The sequence below is a fragment of the Calliopsis andreniformis genome, unplaced genomic scaffold, assembly GCF_051401765.1.
Source record: "Calliopsis andreniformis isolate RMS-2024a unplaced genomic scaffold, iyCalAndr_principal scaffold0022, whole genome shotgun sequence".
NCBI classification, from domain to species: domain Eukaryota; kingdom Metazoa; phylum Arthropoda; class Insecta; order Hymenoptera; family Andrenidae; genus Calliopsis; species Calliopsis andreniformis.
The window spans coordinates 520,754-539,559 of NW_027480432.1; the positions used below are offsets into that span (position 1 = coordinate 520,754).

Consider the following 18,806-nt stretch of genomic DNA (forward strand, 5'->3'; position numbering starts at 1 on the left):
TATATAAAAAAATCTATATTTGTTTTTATCATTTCTAATTTTTTATTAATATACATTACTTCAGTATGAATTAAAACATTTATTGTGGTCATATAAAATCTGGAATTTTTATAAGTAATAAATATAAATCTTCTCTTGGATTATTTAACTTTTTTGAGTGAATCACCTCCCAGAATCTTACGCCTTTGAGCAAACATGTGGAAGTATAAATGTGGAAAAACTGCAATGTAAGGCAAAACCAAAATAATGTAACAATTTTAATCTGTTAAATATTAAATTATAAATATAATCTGCAAAAAACTTACCAGGAATATATGTTAACATAGTAACTATCAATATAAGATAGTAACTAAATGTGAAGTTGAATGAATTAGGAAGTACATAACTCCATGCTTCTGGATGAGATTTTGCATATTGTGTAGCAGAATAAATACACAATAACTCTCCTGTTATACCAATTGGATATAATCCAATAAACAAGGTATATCTGTAAAAATAAAAATACATATATTATCCATAAAATTTCAAGTACGCAATGGCTTAGAAAATTAATTACATACCTTAACCATGTAAGTAGATATGGAACAAATCCAATAAGATTTAAGAAGTAATACAAATATCTAATAATTTCTGTGATTGACCATGCTAATAAAGCTAAATGAAGTCCAAGAGATGATGCAGCATAATTTACTGGAGTTGCCAATAACACACCACTCACTACCATAACTCTACTTAAGATTTGAAAAGTTGTAAGTATAGGATTTGATTTAACTAGTCCAGTTGCTGCATGGATTACCTATCGAAGAAATGTTTTTCTTTTATTTGTTACTAAAAATATTTTAAATTAAAAATTGGAACCTACTTCTAAAAGAGCAGCATGTTGGAAAAATACAACAGGCCATTTGGCATTATACCATAAATTAGTTTCTTGTGTGGAACTATAATGTTGTAGAAATATGTAAAGTATGTAACACCAACTAGAATAAAAATGTAATCTCATCAGTCTTTGTTGTTTTTATTTTAATTACTATATAATGAAAATTAATGTTACGCGAGAACGTAGCTAGAATTTCTTCAATGGGAACCAGGTACTTACCCAAAAACTTGTATTAAATTATAAGTTTTCAAATAAAGTAGTGCAATGGAACTTGATTTTTTCGAAGGCATATTTCTGTTATTTAATTTAAATATTTAATACGACAAAATAACACTAATAAGTAATTGATTACAATGTTCATTAATCTTTTAATTTTTTAAATCCATATCCCTCTATCACGCTACTGAGTGCTCCACTGACGAAACACGGAATGATACGGAATTATACTGATTTGTCCCCCTATATGTATACTTTCTACAGGAACGTATCAACAGCTAATTAGGGTACGTCAACGATATTTTTTTTGTTTAACATTTATTCAGTATCTAACACAAAATAGGTAACCTGTATTTTTTATTACTTTTATGCTTAACAAATTTAATATTTCATTTACCAATTTTCTACTCATCAAAAATCTCATTCGTAAAATAAAATTATTACGTCGCAAAGTAGACATTTTTTAATGACGTGATGCTATCACCTTGAACTTTTATATATGCATTCTTCGTGTTACTCTTGACGAATGACAAGAAAAACTGTAAAGTGCATATTAATTTACACATGAATAAATATGCTTATTTCAGATTCACAGGGAAAACATTGTCTCATTTCATTTAGTTTTTATAAATCAATTGATAGGAATACGAATTTTTAATAGAAGTATCTTTAAGTAAATGTATATTTTGTTATGAAAATGATTTTAATGAATATCTATTCTTGTGTAAGAATTTTTCCGTTTTTTTCGAACAGGTAGATGAATCTAACACAATTGAAAATATCGCGATCACGATATACAGATTTTTTTCTACTGATACGTTCCTGATTTTCCTAGATCAAAGTGCAATATTTTCTATTTATTCAAAGAAGATGAATACATTTACTAAGTAATGTCGTTCAGCAGCTTCTATAATGAAGATTTTGACATACTTTAGTGGAATACAACGAACAGAAGTATTATTTGAATGTCTTTTAGAACATTTATGACATTGTTTCATTCGCTGTTATGTTCGTTTACATTGTTTATTTATTTAATTAGAATTAAATTTATAAAATACTAGGGTTTTTATGAATCATTTCAAAATCAAGTAATCGGTAAATAATTAGTTTCAAGTAACATTTTTTTACATGCAGAATGCTACCGAAATACATGTATATAATTGTGTATAGATTTGAAAATCGATTTTTTCAGTAGAATCGTTATTGCATGAATTCGATAAATCGAAAAGATCTATTATCGACTTTATACATTGAATCAAATAAGTTAGGATAAAGTAATATTTTTCAATAATAAATATATTTATCTATATACTACGATAACGCGATCTGCTAAGGTTAGCCATACGCAATTTTCGTATTTTTTTTAATTTATAGAACTTTTGTTTACTTGGTGATATTGCTATGTCATCGTTCATTAAAACAGCACATTGTACATAGTTATTTTACAGTTACCTGTATACATTTAAAAATATGAAGATGCAGTGGAGGAATGCTGAAAAATTGTTTGGGAAATTCAACAAACTTAATTTCAACAATTGTCAATTAAATAGCAAGAGTACTGCTTTTGTTTATGGACATGATGTGGAAGTGGCAAAGAAGAATGGATTACCAATTGTGGCTTTAGAATCTACAATTATTACTCATGGAATGCCCTATCCTGATAATTTAAGGACAGCTGTGAAAGTTGAAAATATCATTAGAGCAAAAGTAAATTTTTTCCACTTTGTTTCAGTTTTCCTAAAGATATGCTATAGAAGATGCTTCACATCAAATTTTTGTACATTCTTTAGGGTGCTGTGCCTGCAACTATAGGAATTTTAAGTGGACAAATATGCATTGGTTTAAATCAGGATCAGTTAGAGATCTTGGCTCAAGCTGATTTTGCAAAAACTATTAAGTGTTCACGTAGAGATATATCATCAATTGTTTCACAAAAGTTAAATGGAGGAACAACTGTTAGTGCAACAATGTTGTTAGCAAATTTATCAGGTATACAAATAATGGCAACAGGAGGTATTGGTGGTGTTCACCGTGGAGCAGAATTAACATTTGACATTAGTACTGATTTAATAGAACTTGGACGTACCCCTGTAGCTGTTGTGTGTTCAGGTGTTAAATCTATTTTAGATATTGAAAAAACTTTAGAATATCTAGTTAGTATACTGTTTTATATGATACAAATCTTTTATAATAAACAGTTTGTATAATGTTTTATATTCCTTTGTAGGAAACTCAAGGAGTTCCAGTTATAAAAATTGGTGAAACAAACCATTTCCCAGCATTTTACTGTACAGAAACATTTAACAAAATAACAGTACCACATAAAGTTTCAAATTCAAAAGAAGCAGCAAACATTTTGAAAGCTCAAAGGGAATTAGGTCTTCAAACAGGATTGTTATTTGCTGTTTCCATTCCTAAACAATATGCATTAAATTCAAAAGAAATGGAGTTGGTAATATGTAAAGCCTTAGAAAATGCAAAATGTAAAGGTATAATTGGAAAAAATGTAACTCCATTTTTGTTAGAAGAAGTAAGCAAAATTACACATGGTCAATCTCTTCAGGCCAGTAAGTATGTTTATGAGTAAATTTCTTAATGTAAAATTAAATCAAAGGAAAATATACACTATATTTTTTCTCTTTGCAGATATGGCACTCATAGAAAATAATGCAAATATGGCAGCAGAAATTGCTGTTCATTTTAGTGAAAAATGTCAGAGTTTTTTCAACAGTTCTGTATCAAAATGCATTCTGATGCTAGAAAAAAATCCAGTAAGTTTTCATAAAATGAAGATTTTTAAAATATGTTATTGAGGCATCAGTCGTATTTTTTAAAAAAGTAATATTGTTTTTTCCTATTCTAATTACATAATTCATTTGACACAGGTTGTAATTGGCGGTGCTATGATGGACACCACAGTACAAGTGAAGGAATCTCAGATAAAAGTAAGTCAAGTCTTAAGTCAGAATTATACTAAATAACCAATTTTTCTTGTATTCATATTTCAGAAGAGTTATAGAACGTTTAACAGTATTTACATACAATTACGACCACATAGGTTTTATGTACATTTAAGAATATTGAATAGTATGAACTCATAGTGTAGTATGGGAAAAAGTGGTGTAATTGTACTCAATCACATAATCAGATGTTTATAACTCGTAGAGTAATAGAATAGGGAAATAGTATATTTTGAACTAGAATAGTTTAACTGAATCAGTTTTCTAAGTCATGGTGTTTCTATGAATTTGTTAAAACAATCGATATTAACACTATTTCGTTGTATACAATAATATGCAGAATTCGTTAAAATAATTAATGAAATTTGTATCATCACACGCTTTTTCCCATACTTGGCTACGATATTCCTATAGAATTTACCAGGTACGAAACAACGTACGTACCATATCTAACCATTTACAGATACAGTTGGGTCTTTTTTAAGCAGGCACTATTCAAAGCTCTCTCCCATTTTTTCTCGATATACGATATTACATTTAAATATCGATCAGTTACAAATTACTACACATTTGAACCGTTAAAGCTTTTCTGACTTTACGAGATCAGTATAATTGTCAGGACATATTTGCGTAAAAATATAGAGACACGAAGTCCTCCATTTGTTTTACGAGCACACGACTTACGGGTTTTATAACTAATCGAGTGAAAATGAATGAAAAAGATGAGAAAAAGAAAGTGTAAGGGGAACCGTATACGTATTATTCCATTCAGGGAAAGTTAACACGATAGCTTACTCTAAACAAAGGTAGTGTGTACAGATTTTCGTTTTACTGGGCGGCTTATGGTAACATGGTTGCCTCCTAAAACGATCGATTAAAAATCAATCAATTTATGCTATCCCTCCGTTGTACACATATGTATGTATATATATCCTTTATATACATTTAGTGGCAGAGGCTGTATGTCTGCGAGGTGTAAGCTTTCGTATTATCATGATAACTTAGTACATTCAACGATATATTCTCGATTGTCTGATTAAGAAAGAACCTCTGGCTAGAACGTGGAATTTCTCAACATTAAAAACTCGTATGGCATTGTGTTGAACTGAGAAAAGGACGCGCACTGTCAAAAGTTGTTTATCGATTGAACGATCGCAATCATTCATTAACGTGTTCTTTTCAACAAACGGTTTTATTCATGATGTTCGCGATAACGATGCTAATGATACCCTGTTGTCCAGACTGATATAATAGTGTGAGAAAGACAAAAGATCAAATTCTTTAGAATCTAACGATTAGGCACACAGCTTCACACTTTTCAGCTGTGAGATTGTTATCTTGGTTACGTTAACAGAGTGAACATTAACAGAAAATTGATATAGTATTGAAATTCGATAGGGGGCAGGAACGATGAATTGTGATTTTTTCTTAAGCAGACGATCGACACTTAATATATGCTCTACCATACACCGCTATATATACAGTCTACTAATACGTGTATAATCCATTATCTTTGCGTTCATAAATGTGTATAATCCTATAAGTTGATTTAATCCTAACTAGGAAGCCAATATTTCCTTCGAGTATCGTTATCCTTTAATTTTCATTTACTGACCTACAGCACGAAATCAATACAGACTACTCGCGCCGCGTGTCATTTCTTCATATACATATAAAAAGAATTATAGGAATTTTATGGTACGTCATCTGCCACTCACGGCAGAGAACCTCTTTTTCTCTTCGTGTTTTTCGTTTCACACTAATTGTATATCTCGTCAAAAAGAAAATCTGATTTTTATAGTCCTGTTCCATGGGAAGAATCGATTTGGCAGCAATATACCACATTCTATTTTAACCACCGTTCTTTGATAACTTATCAGGAGATAGTTTTGGAGAACAAGAAAGGGATGTAATGAATACTATATGAAAAACGAAGAAAAAATGTTTGCGTGACGATAAGCGATTAACCTTTGATATATCTACGCGGTACCGAACGCTCAAGTTTAATCGTAAATAACTTTGTCACGGATAGTTTTTGTTGAAACATTGCGTGGAAAATAGGACATTGTTTGCTAATTATTTACACGTTCATTTGTCATGACACAGCTACAAACGTTTCTCCATTACTATAACAGTAGTTATGATAGATCATGATATATTGCTCAAATGATTTATGTAAAAATCAGTATTGTATGATATCAGTAATTGCCCTTGGCTTCTTTTGATTCGAAGGTCAGAATATTAGGAAATTTCCCGCTAAAAATAAACTTACAAAAGTAATTGCTTTCATCGACCGTGCAAGGACGGAAAGACCGTATAATAAATACGCGTGGATCTTAAAAGAGTTCGGATGTGGCAAAGCTTTATTCTATTTTTTTTGTGCAGTTTCGACGTGTTTTCTCGTTTTCGCTATTGTCCTCCTTCTGCTTCGCAATATGTATTCGTTTTAATGTCTACTGTATGTTATCGCACGAAAGGAAATCTATTTTGCACATCAGTAGTATTTTGTGCAAATTATCCACTCACGGCGAAACGATGTCGCAGGAAAGACATGCAATTCGAAATTTCAAGCTTGCAATTCAATCGTGTGCTATCCCTGTAACATATGTAATTTGAATGTTTAGAAACATTCGAAATTTCTGATCCACAAATCCATTTTGAAGAAAACAAAAACATAGATGCAGTTACTCAATTACTTCGAGTAGGCTGGGTCTTAATTTCACCAGCTACTTTCATCGTTGCAGTCTTTCCTTGTTTGCGATGCTCGAATCAGAGAACATCTAATCCATCCTCGCGATATAAATACTTTGTATTCTTCGTTCGTGATAATCCCGCTTGTTAATTGCCGTTTCAAAACTTATTATTTGTCGTTTCATCTGTTTAACTATCTATTTCTCAATTAAACAGGAAGTTCTATCAGTATTGTTGTGAAATTCACAATTATGTGGGTATCTTTGAAATTTTTAGACATTTCTTTAGGCTTGATTCTATCGGCATCATAATCCCTAATTCGAGCAACCCTCTATCTGTGAATAAACGATAGCTTGACGAAAAAACTGTCTATTTTTAATCGGATCAAACTGTCTTTTTACTCTGTGAATATTTGGGAAACCAATATACACCCTATCCATTACATCTATGAAAATGAATTCGATGGAGAAAGCACGAGTACTCTGTATCCATTCTAAGGGGAACCAGGCAAACTGACAATTTCCTGTCGATCTTTTAATCGATTTTCTTTTTGTCCCCTTTCATCTAATAGCTCTATCAAACACTTGAAACATCTTCCACGGAGAACTTTTCGCTGTAAGAAAATAAGACGACTGCCTCCTCCATTGACGAAACGAATTCTTTATTCGTTATAATAGGGGTCGATAGAAAAATATTAACGGTGTCAGTCCCCCAGTAGTCTGTTGCTAAAGCTCAGCCTATGTCATAAGTCCGGTTCAGACACATTTCAGACTTGCCAGCTGTTCGCAAAGGGAAAGATCTAACAGGAAACGTATGTGCGTGCAGAAAATATACGCACGTATATTTACGTAGTAATGTGACCGATTTAAGCCGAAATTTATGGTAGAATTTCATTGAAATGATTTTTGGAGCAGATTTGCTGCTTAAATTGCACGCAAAGGCCCAACGAATGGTCGTGATTCGAGAAGCTCGTACAGACGCGGATTATGGATACAGAGAAATCAATACTTGAAATAGTATATCCTCGATTTGCTTTTCGACTATGCTACCATTTTCTAAAAGCGTGATATTGTCACTTCGAATGGTACGCTTCCGATCGTTTCGATTGAAAAATTGATTCTTCCATTTTGTACATTAGGATCTAATTATTGTATGTAACTCGGTCGTTCTCCCAGCACTATGAAATTATAAAAAGTTCCTTCTTGGTTCTCCGTTTTTGTCGTCGCTGGTTTTCTGCTCGGACAGCTCACGAACGATCTGTATACAGGGTGTTCAGTTTATTGATAGTCGCTGTTTTTCTCCCAGAGAAGAGTGGCACGAAGTATTCCTCTTTACGAAGAATACTCGAAAAATCCGTATTGAACATATCCAAAAAATTCACAAGCTTTGTGCCATTGTATTCTTCGTAAGAAAAAATATTCTGACTTGTCTTATACCACTCCCATATAAGACAAGCACAGGCTATTGATAACGAGAATATCCTATATACAGGGTGTTCCAGAAAACAGAGTTAGCCAGACTTTTCGAAACCGTTTCAGACGGATCATAATTTGAAGTATTTTCGATGGCACATCCCTCCCATCCCAGCCCTCGGTTTCCTGGAACACCTCTATACTTGACCGAATGGAATCCGAAGAGCGGCTCGCCTCTCTATCAGCTTTCTCGAAATTCAGCCGCGTGCAGTTGTTTTCTTACTTATAGACGGTGATTTCGGCGGAGCGGTTGCTCCTGTAGAGGAGACGGTTCGAGGTGTTTCGCCACCACTTCCATAGTCAGGTGCGCCTACTCTGACCGCCAGCAGTTATCCCCGTGGCTGGGCTACCACCGTTCGACAGCAACAGCCTTCTGTTGAACTCGCGCATCTCGTAGTTGTTGTTGCCGTTGCTTTTCTCGCGTGCGTTGTTACAGTTATGGTTAGCCGATGTGGGTGTCGTTTCCTCGAGAATCAGGGCACAGTGGCTGTTCGTGTCGCTGTCTGCACCTCCATCTTGAAGATTGTTCGCCAATAGGGGGTGCCTTCCGGCGTTGCACTCGTCCGTTTGCAGCAGCAACGATGCATTTCCTGTAACCAAAACTTTCCTTACTAATTATCCACTTTTTTTAATTCTTCTTGACTTTGGCCTGACAATTTTCCTATCTTTTCCTTAACTGCTATTACGTGTATCTTTCGATTCAATCTTATTTACTTGATGGATCTAAATTTCGATCGGTCTCATTCTTTATAAGCATATAATCTAATTGTAGATAAGAGATAAAATGATTAAAGAAATTATTGATCAATAAAAAACAGATGCAAATGATGTTTAAAGGAGATAACTTTCGATATATACCTAGCAAGCTTTACTCTTTTATAATTTACTATCACAAACATTACAGGGATATGTATTGTTGTAACGTACTTTTAATTTACACGCAAAAGCTTCGTCAAATGAAGGATAAACAGACACGTTTCCCTTCAACCGCTAAACAACGATTCCGGTTGGGAACACCGAATGAACTCTGTATAAATAAGTCTTCCTATTCTAGCACTATTCTTTCAAAAATTTACGTCCACCAATTGCTCACGCCATAGACAGGTTCATAAATTATTTTATGTGCAACGCAGCGGCTGCTTGAAGGTGTTGGAAGAGTCGGGAAAACGAGCGAATCGTGAGAATAATTACCGGGATCGGTGAGAAACTTCAGTAAAAGTTTGTTACTGATTTAACGTCATAGCACGGTACAGATTAAGCTCGCTAATGGTTTACAAAGATACTGATGCAAATGCGCCTCGATGAGATCGAGAACGACAATGAATACGGCTTAGTCGTAAAGGTGGAGCTCGAATCCAGTCATTCTTTTCGGTTCCTCGCGGCAATTACCTATTCATTTTTACGGTTGTGACGGCTACTCTTTATGCACGTGCTACTTTTCACGTGATATCTCGCCTGAAGACTGAAGGATAATTACTAGTTTTTAGGAATGAGGTCGGGCTGATATGATCTATGTGCAAAGCAGGATATTATTCTGCCTTTGATAGGCAGTAACATAGGTAAAGATATTGAAAATTAGTGACTAGAAATCGTAACGAATTTTGAACAATAGGTACATGAATTTAGCGATACTAGAGACCGTGCGCTTATCGTCTGAACGTATGGCCTTTGACTCGAGCTGGTTGCTACCAAACATTTTCTTAGCTACGATTAAAGCTAAAATTCGCTTTCGGACATATAATTGCAGACACGGATACTACCGAGCGCTAAATACTTATTATCCTCGAGCATGCAACGTCCTAGTTCTACTCCGAGTGAAACCAAAGGGACCCGTACGTAGAATTATGCTTTTATATCCTCGTTATTTCCAGCAATTTCAGATCTTCAATCTTTTCAGTTACTACAGTTTTCTTTCTGGGCAAGTGTTTCTTAAATTGAAATCTATGAATTCTGTTCTAAGTTTTCGAAAATGTCTTGAGGAGGTCAAGAAGTTTCTCTAAGCTGGAGATCTTTTATGAGACGCTATTATATTGCCTTTCGTTTCCAATTCTCGTTGACGTCGCGTCAGTTAACCGTGTTCAGTTAACTTTGATCTCATCCAATTACTAACTGTTAGGTTTTCACTGTTAATTCGATCTTTTCGGCAAATCTCTGGAAGTACTAGTGACTGTGAAGCCAATCGTATGCAGGCAGGAGGGTTCCCTTCTAGACTCAACGAGCGAGAAAGAGCGAGAAAGAGCGAGAAAGAGCGAGAAAGAGCGAGAAAGAGCGAGAAAGAGCGAGAAAGAAACCGACAGACGACCTTAATAAATTCATTATTTCCTTTGACATACGGCTAGACAAACTCTACTGTCTTAAAGTTTCGTTTTTTATAGTTAGTCAAGTTCCTTCAATTTTACAGTTCTAAACTAAACTATTGACCAGAAGTTTTAGGAGAACCACCTATACAGTTTCTCAGTTCTTGACCCTCGACACTTGGGTGCCCTACCGTTCTCTTCTTCAACTGGAACTCTAGTAAGAGTTGAAACATCTACGAATTTGTGTCCTTATTGTGGCGACAAAGTGTCTCATAATTATAGTCTCATACTATAGTCGACTCACCGGAAGGAGTGACAGCATTAGTCAAGGTGGTGCGTCTAACTATGCTTCCGTTATTCGTTGCTTCCGGCATCACCTGAGAGAATGGCGGTTGAGCGAGTGTAGTTGCGGGTGGTGGTGGTTCACGAAGTAGCCGTATTTTCTGTATCATCTCCCTTATCTCGTAGCGTAGTATTCCCAGGAAGCAGAGTTTCGCGAACGCAATTACGCAGAAACCGAGTACGAACAGCAGATCAGCCGTCTTTCTGAGCCATCGCATTAGAAATTCCTCACAACCCCTCGCATATGGTTGCTGGCAAGTGTCACTAACGTTGGCTGTGGGCCCGCAACACGTTGAGGGCCAACGGGAGCCAAAGTCTCTGGGTCCAGTTATTCCGCAACACGCGAACCCTTTCTGCAACCTGTCCCACTGCTCGCTGAATCGTAGATCTTTGCCGTATTCCATCTGTGGCAGAAATAGAACACTATAAATACATGAACGCGGTCAAAGAACCGGGAAGTCCGCAACCCGAAACGCTGTCAATTCGGAGTGCATGCCATTTCATCTGCAAACTTACATTTATGCGTGCCTCGCTTGAATGGAAATTATAGCGTGACTCCTAAAGTAACAGTAGATCGATCTTTTATTCGAGACTTGTCTAGATAGTTTACTCTACAATTTAGACTTGTCTTCGAGCAATGAGTTATCTTATTTTGAGTTATACGACTAGTTACGGGGGTACGATAACGAATATAACACGAGAAAGTTTTGGTAAGAGGGTGGAGCTTTTACGAGGGCGACCCTATGGTCCCGAATGACGTATCCAGGTCGATTATCCGGGGGCACGCACATTTTCCGTCGATTATGCGATCGACCTAGATAAGAACGGGGCTAAGAATAATGACTGCAGATACGGAAAGAGAAACGAGGTGAAACTGTTGGAAGATTGGTATTGTTGATTACACTGATTTTTTATCGTGATGGTATCGAGACGAACTGTGAACAGCTTGAACATCTCTTAATTGGAAACATGTGAAATACCCACGAAATTGTGCTAAATTTTCATATTCCTTTCGGAATATGATTACCCAAGATTTACGTTACTTTTATCAGAACTTACCTCTTGAATCGTAGTGAAAATATTTTTCATGATAAAATGCTCTTTCTACTTATGAAAACCACTTTACTCAATTGAGTACATGAAAGCGATAGATAAGCAAGATTTCCGATAAAAGCTGCAATCATGCCATAATACATTAGTGCACCGATTGATAAAAATTTCATACCATTTAGGCCTTCCGAACTCACTTAAAGTTTCATGTTGTTTCCGCTCGATAAGAAGCCAACAGCCTCGATTAAAACTGTCAGTCCATGTTTAAGGATTCACTAAACGGTCTTTATCGTTTATAAGAAAGTAAAAGTCTTGAGAAATGAATAACTCACGATTGTAGCCAATGATATCATTTTACATTCCTGGTATCAATGATTGATGAATCTTGTTGGGTGTCCAAAATCAGGGTATTAATCTGACATATTTAATATGTTATCAGATATAGAGGAGCGCAAGTATCCTCAATGATAAACATCCTGATATTATACATATAAGTATTCATTGAACCGTGTCTTCTTAAATTCGTAAATCATGTATCAAGCAGCTTAATGTCAAGTGTCGACGCGAGGAAGTACAAAATTGCCAAGAAGTAGGTATGGTACGTAAATACTCGTTTATAAATAGATCGTATACTAGCTACGGTAGAATATTATTCATAGTCTATCGTTTCTCGATTGAAACGATCATTAAATTATAATTATAAAATAAATGCAAAACAGCCTTCATTAATTATAGTCTTGTGCCTCTAATGAAATTGCAAGACGAACTTATTCTTTCCGATGGTTGATATTATATTGAATGTTACTTCTTAATAAGAGGGACTACGCCTCCACAATTCTTCGTCGATCGTAGCTCGCATCTTCAGGGAAATTGATTTCACTCCTCTTTTCGTGACATTGAAGTTCCACCTTAACGCATCCCCTCCATGGATTCGTTTTTCAGACCTGCTTCGCATCGAACGAATTCAAGCATAGAGGATCGAAGGTGGGAAAACTTTGATTGAGCAACGAATCTTTTAAATTATTCCCGTCTGCTATGTATAGACGTCGAGTAGCGAGCAGCTTGGAAAGCTTTCTATGATCGTGTTTTATTGTTAGTTATTTGAGAGAAAGAAAGGCGAAAGTATGGACTGATAGGGTGTTCGGGTAAAGGTGCTCGAATTGGCTCGAATCGTTTCGAGTGGATTTATTCTGCCACAAGACGGTGAAATCTATTGGGTGACGCTTGATCGCTATATTACCAATTCGTGCATTGCCAAAACGAGCCACTTATATTGCGTTTTAACGACTGCTTTCCCCTCGGTGTCGTATATAATTGCCTCTGGAAGGGAAGATTTCTTCCTTCGTTCCTAAATATAACTTGGGTATTGTTCGCGAAGGTCTGTGTCCCCCAACATTTAGTCGATATAAAATAATTCAAGTATAGAAGAACATCGTTCGTGTAGAGTAGGTTATGACTTCCTTCGATGATTTAATAAGGTATCTGGTAAGGTATAAAATGAAGAGTACTGACCTGCAGTCGTTGTCTGAGTGTGGGTCTAAGCTCGACACGCATTCTTTCGAATCGAAAGACCCAGGCGACTCCTATGACGGCGTCGCCAAAGAGGAGCGCCAGTAGGAGGACCCAGTAGGCGTTCAGAAGCCTCGCGCTGAGTCTTCTGGCGGCGATGCAGCCCAATAATTGTACTAGGCCCAATTGCGTGGCCAGAGCCAGGTAGGCGTAGAGCGCTGTCGGGTCGAATGCACGCGGTACACCTGGCACCACGTATCGGCGTGGATCACTGGTGAACAAAAGTGTTCGTGAGACCGCGGTAGCGAAGCCGAGCGCGCTACCGAGCAGCACCAAGTTACAGGTGTAGATCCAGAGCCGGTAATATCGCATCGCGACGTCCTGGCCACAGTTGGCGCGTCCGTGGGCCGTCACCGACGTCGCCGTCTCTTGAGCGACGAACGACCAACGACTCTCTCTTCTGTTGTTTCCTTTCAGAGCGCTGGTATTGTTGCTATTGTTGATGTTGTGGCTAGTTGTAGTAGTGGTAATCGTATCCGTCGAATATTGTTGCTGGCGACGATTGTCCAGCAGAAATAGGAAGGACGTTTTCACGGTGCAGTCCTTGTTCGCTGTCTTTTGGCTGTGCGTCGACTGCGGGGTGGCTGAACGTTGCAGCAGCATCACCGTCATACTATCGTGCCTCCTCTTGTACGCGTACCCTCGTCGTAAGGATTATATACCGGCTAGTAGAAGATTGTGGAGAGTGCCGGCTAGATTGAACCGACCGAAAGAAACTTGGACGAGAGAAGTGGTCCGAGGAAACGGCGCGTGTCACGCGACCCGCCGCCGTATGCGCCCTGATAGGAACAGTCTGTTCATCGTAATCCTCTCCGTTTCTCCGCTTCTAATACGGCCTCTTGCGATTTTCGTTCCTGCACATCCAATACAAACAGTGAAGCACGTCAAAAGGTGATGTCCCTACGGTAAACGGCTGCTTAGACTCAGACATATTCTGAATATAATTAGACACGATTGCTGTCTGGATAATCTACCGAATACCGTTCAGCATATTGGTCGATTGGATTCTATGGGTTAATGGGTTGATTAGGGACAAATGTACCTGGGAACAGTTTGGACAGAGATCAAACAGGATTGTCACGTTAGTAGATTATGCCGCTAGAACGAGCATTGGCGTCTGACCAGTGCTAGGAGAATCTACTTATCTCGAAGACTGTACCTCGGCTGTAGCACGAAGACTGTAGCACGAAAACTTATTTTCTTTCATTCTTTGAACTCCATTGATGACTCTAATGAAGTACATAGAGCTAAATTTGCTCTGTTATACTTTTTCGCTGAATTTTCCGAAGCAATCGCGTAGATACAGGGAGTAATTATTAGTCGTGAGAGATCACGTTAAAGCAATGTAGTGCTTAGAAACAAGCACGAACAGACTCGGCAGGCGTTCTCTTGCAAAATTGTATTTCTTTCTGACAGTTGTGGCGTGCAATAGGCGATTCTGTTATCGATCCGTCTCACGAGTTAGTCACGCGTCCCGCGCTTACCTTTCCATCCAGAGAAACACGACGAAATAACTAGCGCGAGCAATAGAGACAAGTCGATATCTAAATTCATTAGTTTTTTATAACTATTGTCAACGGCGTAATAAGGTGTTAATGTTAAAGGTTTGGAGACAAAATCTTTAGACCTCGGATGACGATTCAGTCATGGATCACATTATTTTTAGTAGAAACAACAAGGTAGAATCGTGGGTTCGAGTCCTATTAATCTCTTGCGTCGAACCAAATACTCCTCTCTAATTTGAAACAGAAGGAACGGTATCTGGTCATGCAAAAGGAAATCAGAAACGTCATCGTAAATGGAGATGTATTTTTAAAATAAGTGTACTACCGTAAATAGAAGCATTCTCGAATGTACCGGCAGAAGTGTTCGAAATACCATGCTGTGACTATCACTGGTATTAATGGAACATTTATAGCTTAGGATTGCGTGTGCAGGGTGACATTTTCAATTCCTACTTTCTAATATTTCTATTCTTTAACTAAATCAAAAAGTATATACCAAATATTTCTTGCAACAGGTCATTTCTAATGAAGAATTCATCAAATTCAAATGAATAATCCTTACCGAGTACCTCGACAGATATAATTATGAAGAAAATATCTAAACATTAGTGGGTGTTTCGAAATGTCATCTCGTAAATGTTCCCCAGAATTACAGATACCTATCTCATTAATAAGGTTCAGAGCAGCAAATAGAATACTTCCCCCACCTATTAGTCCTATATTACGTAAAAGTTCTAATAAATATCCGTTTCATGCCATGCGAAATCGAACCAACCAGCGATTCTATCTCCATAGGTAATATCGAGCGAGTCTAAGTCATCAAGCCACGATAAAACGGAAAATCCGCATTTAGTGACATTTTCGGCGCAGAGAAAATATGATTTTATCTCTGTTTCGAATACCTTTCTAGCTTATTTCGGTAAATTGCGTTGCGTTCCTTATTTAGGTGTTGCACACTTTTCGCCTCTTTTAAGGCAGTGGTTCTTGCTCTTCTTTTACACTTTATTTGCTACCCCCAAGTTTTCAAGCGATTCAAAGAGCAAATTTCAACGAGCAAGATGAAGATCTATGCGCTGGATTTACGCGATTGCTACGGCCTTCTATGCTTGAATGATTAAAGACACAGTTGCACGTAGAAACACAAACAAATATGGGCAAAAAAGCGGAAAATTATATTTGTTGCGCTCGAGGAAGACGCATTTTGCACAAAATCACGATCTGTCGAAACGATACCGCCGATTACCAGGGCACCTTGTGTGCATCCAAATTAACGGGTTCGAATTCTTGGCACGAATCGAAGACGTAGGCACGTAGCCTCTTGTAGAGTTGGGAATCACTGAACAACAGAGTGCTCGAGCTCGGGTCAGAATATATGCACCTACGGTGCATAGATAAACACGTGAAGGCGAGAGGCGGTACATGTATCGTGTACTCCAGAATGCACGTACACCAACATACACGAATCTAAGAAAAGAAAAAGAGTAAACAGAAGGGGTGAGACGAGGGAAATCTCGTCGCCGATAGATTCGCGACGATCCGAGGAGAGATGGTCCGGGAGGGTCTCCTGTTCGAGCGCGTTCTATTGACTATTCACGCTTCTAAAGAGTGCTCTTTCGGTGCACCGATGTTGCATACGGGTCCGCCGAGTAGTGTATTGTAATGAAACACGGAAGAAAGTTAAGGGCTCATCGATCGTTTAAGCCCTCCGCGCTTGCTCGCGGCGAATACACCAGGAGAAAAGCGACTGGAGTGGACGGATAAACTCCTTGGTTGCCGCACTTAGATACTAGACTTCATTAGCCCAAAAATCTTGAGATATTTCTAAACGACATGTTATTGGACACCTACTGGATTATTAAACCTGTGTGCAGAAAAAAAATAACCAACGTAGAAGAATTGGTAATGCAATACTTGAATACTGGATGCCACGGAACGTGTGTTATAAAGTTTACCGTCAAGAATTTAATACACCACAGATCGTGATACACCCTGGAGCGCCAAGGACTTAGGACAATATACATGGGTATATCGTACCCTATAATTGGACGACTTGGGTCTCCAAGAGCATATTTATTATTCAGCGTACACTGAAACCTAAAGAGCGAGATACGTGCATCCTGATTCATTTCTTCGTTATTCTAGTGGTAAAACATGTTAACATATAGATTTTTCTTTAACAATTGCCATAAAATCGTTTATGTACAGTCAACGTCCTGGTCAACGTCCAGCCACATTCCACGCAATGCTGATGGAAAGGCACTAAAGGATCGATCTTTGCGCTCTCCATATCCCTTTTCCTTCCTTCCTTCCTTCTTCTTTCGCTGTTCTCTTCCACGAAAAATAGAGAAGAACTTGTTCGGCGAATTAAACAATATCGTGGTTAGCTCTGCAGGGAATAAATCGCGCAGTTTTTTTTTTAATTAAATACCTTTCTTCTGGCGAGCTGTCGAAACGGGTTGGTAGCACCCCAGGAAGAGGAAGGACTCGCTTTGAAACAGCTTTTAATTAACCATTAGCGTGAATGTTTGTTACCCTTTTGAGAAAGAATTTGCTCATAGGGAAATAGAGAACTGGAGCCACGGGAGAATGGAGAAGGGAGAGCTGAGGGAGCAAAGCGAGAAGGGGAAGAAAGGGGTGACGTTATGCAATCCTCCTCCCGACCTTCCCGAAGGAATTTATTGCCGCTTTCCTTCCTTTCGTTTTTCTTCCCGCGAATTTTTTCAACACCTCCACTGTCACGGCCCCACCTCGATGGTTTCAACTTCTACTCGGTCACAATATCTTAACGCTTGATCGCGAAGTTACGTTAAATAAGGTTTCTTTGATGAAACTATGGAAATATAATTGCCATTGAAGTATGCTATTTAGGGGAGACCCTGTAGCGTACTACCTTGGGGTTTCCATGGACGCAGAAAAGAGAGACAGCGTCCTCGACGATTTTCTGCACCGTACACACGTGTTTTCTCTCCCCTGCCACTGGAAGTGTCGGGAGGAAGGGAGAATCAGGAAAAGAGTGGAAAGAGAGGCATTTCGAGGCCCGTCTGACTTTGCTACTAACCTTTAGGCGCGCTGAAGATGATTCAAACGGTATACCGTCGATCTGACACACACATTGTCGTTAATGGAACGATCACAAGCATCGCGATAAAGCAGGAATAGTCTGGACGAGCGTACAGTCGCCGAGACGGGCACAAACGTGGTCGTCACGTCACGTCTATAACCATCATCGCCGCGAGCGTCCTCGGGACTGTTGTCCTCGTCGTTCATGCCAGCGACGATTGCTTTCGTCGTTTACCTCTGCTACGTCTCGCGACTCCGTTCACCACCATGATCGCGGGCGGTTCCACCTTCCTGTTCTCATCTTCTCCTTGGACCACCGTCCACTCCCTATGTACTGCGTCGTCTCCTCGATCCTCTCGATGTTCGTGTCGCTGCTGGCGGTCGACTGCTCATCAACGGACCAACAGTCGTATCGCATAACGAAACGACACTACTCTCAAATATACCTTTCGCGTTTCGAAACTAAAGTTATCGTGTAGTTCGCCTTCCTTGTAACCGATTCACACGATCGAATCACGCCTAGCGTCTTAGTCTGGTAACAGCTAAAGGATGAAGACGCGACGAGGTCTCCCTGGTGGAAAACGCGCGAGAAGGAACGATCATCTGGACGAGCACCGTAGAGGAGACAGGAAGACAGCTAGCGAATCAGGAGTTCCTCGCGCACAGGGGTGGTTGTCAACAGCGCCCGAGGTAGGCAACCGGACTGACTCGCACTGCACAGTGTCGGCGACAGACAGCGCGACCACCGAGCCGACGGAGACCGACAC

The 18,806-nt window shown here is 38.4% G+C and overlaps 3 protein-coding genes across 7 annotated transcripts; 1 reads left to right on the forward strand and 2 right to left on the reverse strand.

Moving 5' to 3' along the window:
• Nucleotides 1-18: 18 nt before the first annotated feature.
• Hacd1 (3-hydroxyacyl-CoA dehydratase 1) lies at nucleotides 19-1,719 on the reverse strand. Its single transcript, XM_076391389.1, has 5 exons — nucleotides 1,097-1,719; nucleotides 863-977; nucleotides 561-796; nucleotides 306-487; nucleotides 19-220 (listed from the first exon to the last, which is right to left on the reverse strand). The coding sequence occupies exons 1-5, from the start codon at nucleotides 1,165-1,167 to the stop codon at nucleotides 141-143; spliced, it is 684 nt and encodes a 227-aa protein (XP_076247504.1). The 5' UTR covers nucleotides 1,168-1,719; the 3' UTR covers nucleotides 19-140.
• Nucleotides 1,720-2,042: 323 nt separating this feature from the next.
• On the forward strand, nucleotides 2,043-4,194 carry LOC143187254 (pseudouridine-5'-phosphate glycosidase-like). Its single transcript, XM_076391344.1, has 7 exons — nucleotides 2,043-2,047; nucleotides 2,542-2,800; nucleotides 2,884-3,246; nucleotides 3,321-3,660; nucleotides 3,740-3,864; nucleotides 3,979-4,038; nucleotides 4,102-4,194. Exons 2-7 carry the CDS (start codon nucleotides 2,564-2,566, stop codon nucleotides 4,192-4,194), a joined length of 1,218 nt encoding a protein of 405 aa, XP_076247459.1. The 5' UTR covers nucleotides 2,043-2,047; nucleotides 2,542-2,563.
• LOC143187286 (uncharacterized) lies at nucleotides 4,049-18,727 on the reverse strand. 5 transcript variants are annotated; one of them, XR_013003178.1, is made up of 5 exons: nucleotides 18,275-18,727; nucleotides 13,418-14,328; nucleotides 10,818-11,259; nucleotides 8,440-8,806; nucleotides 4,049-8,001 (listed from the first exon to the last, which is right to left on the reverse strand). XR_013003178.1 is itself a non-coding variant. In XM_076391387.1 (4 exons), exons 2-4 carry the CDS (start codon nucleotides 14,084-14,086, stop codon nucleotides 8,517-8,519), a joined length of 1,401 nt encoding a protein of 466 aa, XP_076247502.1. In that variant the 5' UTR covers nucleotides 14,087-14,328; nucleotides 18,038-18,727; the 3' UTR covers nucleotides 4,049-8,516. The 5 variants fall into 5 exon arrangements, 1 of the variants encoding a protein (XP_076247502.1); XR_013003180.1 differs by having other exon boundaries at nucleotides 4,049-6,649; nucleotides 18,038-18,727; XR_013003177.1 differs by having other exon boundaries at nucleotides 18,038-18,727.
• Between the last annotated feature and the right edge of the window lie 79 nt (nucleotides 18,728-18,806).